The sequence below is a fragment of the Elephantulus edwardii genome, unplaced genomic scaffold (genome assembly GCF_000299155.1).
Source record: "Elephantulus edwardii isolate Elephantulus edwardi_28Jun2011 unplaced genomic scaffold, EleEdw1.0 scaffold00084, whole genome shotgun sequence".
Taxonomy (NCBI): domain Eukaryota; kingdom Metazoa; phylum Chordata; class Mammalia; order Macroscelidea; family Macroscelididae; genus Elephantulus; species Elephantulus edwardii.
In genome coordinates, this window is record NW_006399834.1 from 9,900,800 (window position 1) to 9,910,819 (window position 10,020).

The 10,020-nt window shown below is 34.0% G+C and overlaps 1 protein-coding gene across 1 annotated transcript in view; it reads left to right on the plus strand.

The window, feature by feature from the left end:
* G2E3 (G2/M-phase specific E3 ubiquitin protein ligase) overlaps positions 1 to 3,862 on the plus strand; it is a 41,246-nt gene extending 37,384 nt beyond the window's left edge. The window contains exons 12-13 of the mRNA XM_006889966.1: positions 851 to 1,041; positions 3,562 to 3,862. Coding sequence (XP_006890028.1) covers positions 851 to 1,041; positions 3,562 to 3,851 — 481 coding nt within the window. The 3' untranslated portion in view covers positions 3,852 to 3,862. The remainder of the gene's footprint in view (positions 1 to 850; positions 1,042 to 3,561) is intronic.
* Positions 3,863 to 10,020: the final 6,158 nt, after the last annotated feature.

Below are 10,020 nucleotides of genomic sequence, written 5' to 3' on the forward strand. Positions count from 1 at the left end.
GAGATAGATAGGAAGATACAGATACAGCTATGACTTAAGTTAGAGAAGAATAGTTAGTATTTCATATCCTTGGATTTTTTTCTTTTAAAAAAAGAATAGTACCTCTGCCCTTATTTATTTGTGAGACCATGAATCTATAGGTTAATTTGTTACTTATATTTTTATCTAAATTATGCATTATGGTTTGTGTTCACTTTTTAAATTGGATTGTTGATCTTTTAGGAAAATGATTTATACTTATTACATTGTTTTCCTGTTAGGAGTTTTTAAATATACGTGATGAATATCCCCATTTAACTTTGTTCATTTCTATTAGCAATACATATACATATACATATACATATACATATACATATTTTAGATTTTTATGTATCTAAGAGTCATCATTATTCCTTAAGTTATCTCTTGGGAAACAATCTCACAGTGGGTTTAAGCATAGAGATTGTGAGGATAACACAGGTCACAGCATTTTGTTTGTTATATACAGTGTAGGACACCAGTTTGTTGGCTCCTAGCAACAAGGACTGGAGTGTAAAATATTTTGAATGTCTATTTCTTCTCTCTCGGTAAAAACTTACTTGCTTAATTTTAAAACTACTTTATATAATTTTATAATATAAGCAGGACAATCAAGATATATTAATGTATTTGCTCATTATAGATTTGAAAGTATTACATCACAGATTTCTACATTTTAAAAAATAACTAAATTACTTACACTTTGGGTTTTTTTATTTTTTTAAGCCATTAACTTCTTTGAAAAAGAAAAATACCAGTTAAATAAACTAGGAATGATATTTCCCCATTGTAATACCAAATACTGTTATCACGTTACTTTTCTTCTCTTAAGTTTTAAGCAGGGTCTGAAAACACTTGGTGTATTGGAGAAAATTCAAACTTACCCAGAAGCATTTTGTAGCATCCTCTGTCATAAACCTGAGACTCTTTCTGCAAAAGTCCTTAGTGATCTTTTTACAGTTCATACATTATCTGATGTACAAGCTTTAGGATTTTGGAACACTTACTTACAGAGTATTGAGGGTATGTGCATATTTTATTTCTTTAACTGTCTGAATGATTCATGTATTTATTTCTTTGGATTTAGTCTTTCTTATTAAAACTTTAATCTGCCAAACGTTTTGTATTTTTTTGAGAAATTGTTAACATAGCATTAGATTGTCTTAGATCTAACATTTTTTGTTTTTCTCAATTTTAAGTTGAATTAATTTTCATGTATTAGTTCTGACTATTGTAATATGATATAAAAATGCTGATTAATAGTGTGAGAAATTTAACTTTTAATTGAAATTTTGCTTAGCTAGGTGGGCTTTTTTTTTTTAGAACCTTTAACACCATTTGTTGTTTTCCTAACATTGCAAAAGTTATCAAATAATGATGATCTGAAACGGACTTAAAATTTTAAATATTTTATTCCCAAAAGGTGATGTTTTAAAAGCCTACGGTAGCTCCTGGACTTGTTGTTAAGTGCCGTCAAGTCGAGCACGACTCTAAACGACTGTATGAAGAGATCTGAACCCTGTTCTATAACTATTGTCGTTTCTTAAAGTTCATAGAGTTTCCAGGGGCATGTTGTTTAGGAAGTTCATGCCACTCCTGCTTCTAAGTCGGTCTTAATCTGGGAGCTCCACCATGGATAACCATTATGGCATTTGACACACCAGTGAGTGGCACCGCATTCAGTATCACAGCAACTTCAGGATTCCTTAGTACAACAAATTAACAGATCAGTGCTGTACCATTTAGAAGAATGTTCATCCCAAACGATTAGCACCACTGATTATTTGCAAATGAATAAAAAATAATCAGTCCATACCCAACCCTCAACTGAAAAGGTTGGACAAGACCATTTGAACTAAAAATAGTAAGAAGAAGATGTCTTTGTGAGAATCCAGTTTCATGATGAAGACATCCATCATACTCTACTATATTCCAAACCTTTTACTAGATAGAAATGAAACAAACAAACCCATTGTTGTTGGGTAGGAAGCAACACATAGCCAAACCTCCAGAGGGTTTTCTCAGGCTGTAAAATGGCACAGGAGAAGACTGCTCATCTTTCTTCTATAGAGCAGCTTGGTGGGTTCGAATTCTTTGAGTTGCCAGTGCAACTCTTTATACACTAGGTCACTAGAGCTCCTATTATTGGAAAAATAAATGTAAAACAAGAAATTCTCTGCAGGAGAGCCAAATGGGTTAGAAGACCTAGCAACAGTTTGCCAAATCCATAATTTGACCAACACTCAAATATCTCAATTCCTAGACCATCATCACCAATGCTTTCTCTGCCATGTTACTTCAATCACTTATTACAGTAGGTGCAACATTCTTGTCTATAGAATGAAGATCTTAATATATACTTCAACATGGAGCTAGGAGAACCAAGCAAATGACCAGCACAGCGTCTTTGTGTTTGAGTCTCAACTTACACCAAACAACTGCTATCACATTGATTCTCACTCATGATGACTCTCCGTTGAGTTTCTGAGGCTGTAAATCTTAACCAGAACTGAATTGCCTGGTCTTGCTCTCAGAGTAGCTGGTAGAGTCAAACTTCTGACCTTGGTTAGCAGTCCAACACAGCAGAAACTTTGTCTCTGGGGCTCCTTACCTTCATTTAGGTGTAATGCAAATATCCACTCCCTTACTTAATCATGGCTGTTAATACAAATCAACTCACATCTGATCCTGTCACCTTTAAGAGGCTGTAAACTGCATGGGAGAAGTTTTCCAGTCTTCTTCCCTAGAGCAGTTGGTGGATTCCAACTACCTGTCTTTGGGTTGTCGTTTTAACTTCTTACCTACTAAGCCTACAGAGCTTCCCTCTTATTTCCTCCCATCAGCAAGTAACATAATAAAACCCTCACTGTTCCCAAGTTGATTAGGACCCATATAACCCTGAATGACAAAAGAGAACTGCAAATCTTTATGGATGCAGACTGCTACATCTTTCTTCTCTGGTATCTAAAAAAAGGTTTAGAAATTGTTGAAATTAATTTCCTTATATTTGCATTCACAATCTAACAGTTTATTTTGCAGGCACATTTGTTCCTAAAAAAACCTGACACAACACAGAATCTACCCTAAGTAGCCAGGTGTAATCAGGAACTAGAGAGGAATGAAAAAGAGAACTTAATTGGATTTTGGCTTTCGCTTGTATATTGCCAGCAGATGAGCCCAATCAGGTCCTGCACCCTGGTGCTGGCCACTCTCACCACAACAGTCTGTCCTGGCTGGAGTGCGGTGGGAGATAGACATAGATCTTTGTTGCTGTTTTGCCTACTAGATGCTAATTTTATATTAGATGAGATAGTCACATAAATAGGAAATAGTTGGGGTTAATAAATTAAAGACACTCCCATTTAAGATTCAAATAAACATTTATCAGACCTACCATTTCCCTATTACTGTACTTATTTAGTTTACCAAAGGTGAGTGTGGAAGTCCCTTGTTTTCCAAAATTGCCAGTGTATTTGAGGAAGTGTATGAGGGTAGCAAATACAACATGAGTTTATTTTTCTCTTGTTTTGGTCAACACTTCAGGTGGTAAATCCTCAACAACAATGGAAGACCTTCTTGTGTTTGCAACTGGCTGTAGTTCCATTCCACCTATTGGATTTAAACCAAACCCTTCAATTGAGTGCCTGCATATGGATTTTCCTATTGGAAATAAGTGTAACAATTGTTTGGCTCTTCCGATAACCAGTACATATGAAGAATTTCAAGATAATATGGATTTTGCAATAAGAAAAACCTTAAGATTACAAAATGATGAAAGTTCTGATTACACTGGACTTTCAAATACTTCTTTTCCCAGAGCAATGCTTCCTTGAAAGCTGCTATTTTCATTTCAGATCACCTTTCAACGTAAAGCTTGGGCTAATAAAATTTATCTGAACACAAAGGAATGTCATAGCCATTTAAAATGAAATTAGTTTTTGGTGTTTTAAGGGGTTAGTTGTTAAGATCTACTATTTAAAAATTGAGTATATTTTTCTATTTTGTTAATGTCCATGTTTTGTAAACGTCTATATAAATAATCTTAGAATGGCTGTACACACTCATCAGGTTAATAGCATGCGGGCATCTTGCTTTATTTTGCTTCATTTATTGCGCTTTGCAGATACTGCATTTTATGCATCTTGAAAATTTGTGATAACCTTGCATTAGCCAAATCTATTTATGCCATTATTACGTTTTGGTAATTCTTCTAATATTTCAAATTTTTCATGATGCTGTTAGACATTTAGACTACAATATATTGTAAACATATTTATACTTTTGTTTATATAGTGTAACAATGTAAATTATTTTATATAATTCCCTATATAATCATGTCACTCGCTTTATTGCAATATTCACTTTATTACTATGGCCTGAAGTGGAAACTTCACTGTCTCCAAGGTACACCTATAATAGACTCTGAAAACACCTGCTTTATTCATTGTTATAAATTGTTATCTATAAAATAGCATAACAATTTTTCTAGTTTTGAGCAATTTTTAAATTAATTCTTATTTTCCATAAGGCGTTAAATAGAAAATTTAATCGTTTAAATTATGTTATCTATGCATTCGAGGATGACACAAGTTGGTTGTTAAATGTTCAGGTATTAATGATTTATATTAAAATAACCCTCACTACATTTGATCTGTACCCAATAGTATTATTATGTAAGAACTAGAATTGCACAAATCCTCTGAAATCTATGGGCATAATATAGACTGAAAAATACTTCTAAGAAAGTGAGTCTTCTTTAAAACATTGACTTTAATTGTAAAATTTTTTTTATTTTTTACTTTGTATATACTATATGTAGTATTAAGTTAGATTATGTCAGTTGCACAATGATTTTAAGTATCTGAATTGTACATTCCCACATAGTAGGTAAGTTTACATATTTCACAATTATTATCAAGGTGTTTATGTAACAGGTAAGGTAGCACTATTACACATTTATTTTCTTTGTTCTCAAGAGATATGTAAATACTGTCTATATAATAGTAGTAAAGTTTTTAAAAAATCAAACTAATCTCAACACACAGGTTGCTACTGTTTATATGCTTTTGTACAAAGCCTTTTTCATTCTTACATTCACTTTAAAACCTCTTTCATTAAATATTTATATTTCTTTTATTTTTATTAATGCTACTAAAAACAAAAGTCAAAGAATTCCTAATTCTAACATGATCACAATATCAAATAATTGTATCCAAGTAAGTGGGGAAAAAACCCTAATATATTAGCAAATATAAAATAAAGTCACAATTTTTTACTAAGTCAATCATGAAGGTGGTAATTTGAAAAATACTGTGTTTTATTTTTAACATTTTTGTTGATACACAATGTAATATAATCTGTCAAATTTTCTCCTTCCCCAAAAATAATCAGAAAAAAGCATAGTTTTGTATAGGTGCTATATAACTAAATACAAAAGAAAGAAAACAACATAATCCTAGTGTACTTTAAAAAAATTTTTATATTACATTTGATTTTTTTTCCAACTACACTTAGTAAAAAGGCTTTGCAAATTAAAATTAAGCGTCATATTTTTTAAGAATATTAGATACCTTTATTTTGTAATAAATTTTTGAGGGTTATTAAAAGTAAGGATTATTAAAAAAGTTTTAATTTCTAATATAAACTTCAAATTTTCCGTATAATTCGTTATGAACAAGTTGGTAAGCTATATATATTTTTTTATTATTATTATTATTATTTTTGTGTGTGTGTACCATCAAATCAGATCTGACTGGTACAGGAGGAGATTGTCTCTCCTTCCCTGGCAGAGCACCTGGTGGATTCGAACCATGCACCTCTGGGATTGTAGCTGCAGCTTCTTGCCACTAGGCCACCAGAGCTCCCCTATATTTTCTTTTTTTAACCTTCCTAACAAAACCTTAAAAAGTCATGAAGCTAATGCAGGCCAAAAGACCTAATCAAAGTTATTTTCTAATCATTTACTCTTAATTTCTTCTAATGTAATTAAAGCTGGTATTAGAAACATAAATGCTTTATTGAGGAAGATACAGTTGGAGTTGGCTACAATTAAAAACAGTGTTTCAGCTCCTACTTTGACATATTTCTAGAAACAGGTGAAGGATATTATTGATGTTGCTAAGTGTTTTTAAGTTGACAGCCACTTATAGCAACCTTATGAACGAAAACTTGAAAGTGCCCTATCCTCTGCCATTTTAATGATGTCCACTGAGCATTATAGCGGTTACTATCAATCCATCTCGTTAAGGGTCTTCCTCTTTTTTGCTTATTCTCTACCTTTTTCCGGCGTTATGTCTATTTCTAAGGCCTGGCTCTTCCTAACAACACGCCCCTAATATGTCAGATGAAGTTTCACTACCCTTGCATCCAAGAACAACACGCCCCTAATATGTCAGATGAAGTTTCACTATCCTTGCATCCAAGACAGATTTGTTTGTTCTTTTGGCAGCCTTTATTTAGTACTCTTCTTGAACACCACAATTCAAAAGTGTCAAATTTTTATCTCTCTTTCTTACTTATTTTCCAATTTTCAGATACATTCAAAGCAACTGAATGAATATACCATGACTTGGAATTGTTGCAACTTAGTCTTTAAACTGATATCCCTGCTTTCCAACACTTTAAAGAGATCCTTTACAGGCCGGTGTAGCACATCTTTTGGTTTCTTGACTGATGCTATGACGGATATTGATTTTTGGGTCCAAGTAAAATGAATTGACAACTTAAATCTTTCCTCCAACAGTTGCACAATTATTTTGTCCAGTGGTGAGGATTTTTTTTTTTAATGGGAGATACAAAACCTGTAATGAAGGGTAAATTCTTTAATCTTCCTCAGTAAGTGTTTCAGGTCATCATTACTCTCTACAAGCACAGTTTTGTCAGCTGTATAATGCAGATTGTCAAATACTGATGCCACATAGATTCCAGCATATATTAATTCAGCATAATGATTGAATAAGTATAGAGAAAGAATACAACATATACCTTTCCTGATTTTAAACCATGCAGTGTCCCTTCTGTTCAGCTGTTGCTTGGTTTAGGTCTAGGTTTCATATGAGCACAGTTAAGTGTTCTGAGATCCCCATTCTTTTCAGTATTAGAAATTTGTTGTGATTCACATAATCAAATGCATTTTCATGGTCCATGAAACAAAGCAAACTTTTTTTTTTTGGTACTCTGCTTCCAGTCAAGACCTATGTGACACCAAGCAGTAGTATCCCATGTTCCACAGCCTATTTCTGGCAGTTCTCTGTAAATGTTCTGTTCCCATCATTTTTAAATAATCTACAGCAAGTTTTTACTTGTGTTTATATTACTGATGCTATCTTAAAATTTCCATTCTGTTGTATCACCATCTGGGTTTGTTTTGTTTTGTTTTTTAAAAAATTAGAACAAATGGGGATCTCCTCCTCTCAATTGGCTAATCAGCCATCTTCCACATTTCTTGTCATAGACTAGAGAGAATGTTCAAGGTTGCTTCTGTTTGCCAAAACATCTCAATTGCTTTCCCATCAATTCCTGAAGCCTTATTCTTTGTCATTTCCTTAAGTGCAGCTTGGACTTTTTTCAGTACATTAGTTTTTTTATCATATTCTACTTCCTGAAATGTTGTAGTCATGACCAGTTCTTTGTGGTAAAAAAGTAGCTCTCTATTCCTCCTGATTTCTTTTGATGCTTCCTGCATCATTTAATATTTTGTCCATATGTTATACCTTAGGGATTGTTGTTAAGTAACATTAAGTCAGATCCAACTCAACTGACCTTCCACCAGGTTTTCGGATGCAGAAAAATATACAGGAGGAGATTGTCCATTCTTCTGTGGAGCAGCTGGATTTGAACTGTGTGCCTTTGGTGTGGCAGTGCAACTCCTTACCACTAAGCTACCATAGTTTGTATCTCTGTGTATGTGTATGTACTCTGTATAAGTAAATAGTAAACATTGGTGATTTACAGTAATAAGATGAATGGACTCTGTGAGAGACCTAAAGCAAATAGGTAATCTACTTTAGGGATAGGATAATGTAAATAATATGTTAGGGCATTTACACTGTAAAGGTAAGCATTCATATTACATAATGAGTTCTGGTTTAAGACTGTTCCATTACTATACATTTTATTATGTGTAGTCAAGATATATTTAGAGAAAACAGCATTTTCTTTTTTTGTAGTGTTAATATATTGAATGGTTGGCATTATTATTGTTCTTTGTGTTCAGCCCATACTTAATTCTTTGTGACACTGAGTGATACAAATTTACTATGTTATAAACCTTTATATTGTACATATGTATATCTTAAATAATTGTTTATATGTCCTATATTTTAAGCTGCTTCTATTCTGTCAGTAATGGGGGAAATTATAATTTTTTATATAATGAACCTCTATTTTTCATGCTTTTTTGGTTAGTTCTTATTTGTTGTTTCCTATAAAAAAATTCTGTATGGTAATATTATCTGAAGTCACGTTATTGTGCAATAAGTTTTGCTTAGTAATTGAAAGTAAGTTAAAGATTATAAAAAGTTTGCATATTTAAGATGCACTCTCAACTCACCATACAACTTTTTTGCAAAGAATTCTAAACTTTTTTTGTACTAAGCCATTTTTCCCTTTGTGTCATTAAAATATGTCACCAGAAACAAGCTTAAGATTTCATACTTTAGGATTTGTTTCTATATGACATAGAAGCCATTTTTTCCTTGTGTTAAGCGAAAATCCTTCATTTGACTACCAGCCTGAGAATTTGTATTGTCTCATCTTTTACTCTGTTAAAACTCATTGCCATTGAGTTGGAACTGACTCATAGCAAGCCTTCCATGGGTTTCAGATGCTCTACATTGCACAGAAGACAGCTCATCTTTCTTGTGATGAGCCACTAGTGGATTTAAACTGCCAGAAGATATGTGAACTTTGAGTTATCATTGGACTTCCTGAAGAACTATGCCACCAGAGCTTTGTGCATGTGAATGTGCACACAAAGTGGTCAGTTGATTTTCACTCTTAGTGATGCAATGGTATAGAGTAGAATTGCTCCATAGACTTTACTTTTTTAGCTTTAGTATCCACTCATCACAAACATAAAAGGATTCTATTTAGAAATAGTTAACTCAGTCACTATAAAATAGTGATTATCAATCTGAAATATAATTTTGTGTCTTAGAGTGATTTTTATAAAACTCTATGTGTAGCTTTGCGCAGTGGCAGTATCGTAGCCAATGAGGTTTACCCGAGGCACGATTATTGCTAATAAAACTCTATGTGTGTGGTGTACACACACACATATATACTCAAGTTATAAAGCATAAAAACAATGATGGCTTGGATATATTTTCATTCTGGTGGTGGTGGTGGTGGTGTTACGTGCCATTGAGTCGTTTGCAACTCATAGCGACCGTATGTACAACATCCCTAAACCCTGCTCTATCCTGTACCAATCGCACTGCCTCTAACACACCTATCCTGATTACCCCAGTCACTGAATTAGTCTGTCGCCTAGAGGGTCTTCCCCTCTTGTGCCGTCCTCCACCCTCCCAAGCATGATGTCCATCTCCAAGGACCCGTCCCTCCTTGCAGCATGCCCAAAGTATGTCAGATGAAGCCCCAGAATCCTTGCCTCCAAGGAGTAGCTTGGTTTAACCCTCTCCAGGATGAATGTTTGTTTTCTTGGCAGTCAATGGTACATTCGATACTCTTCCCCAGCACCACAGCTCAAAGGCATCGATTCTCCTTGTGTCCTCCCTAGTCATTGTCCAACTCTCTGATGCATATCAAGTGATTGCAAAGACTATGGCCTGTATCAGGCGCACTTTAGTCTCCAGAGAGACACCGTTGCTCTTGAGTACTTTAGGGAGGTCCCTAACAGCAGTCTTTCCCGTCGCAATACGCTTTTTGATTTCCTGACTGCTGGTGCCAAGAGTGTTGGTTGTGGAGCCGAGCAAACTGAAGCTGTGAACAATCTCAATCTCTTCGCCATCCATCCTGATGCTACTGATTGGTCCAGTGGTG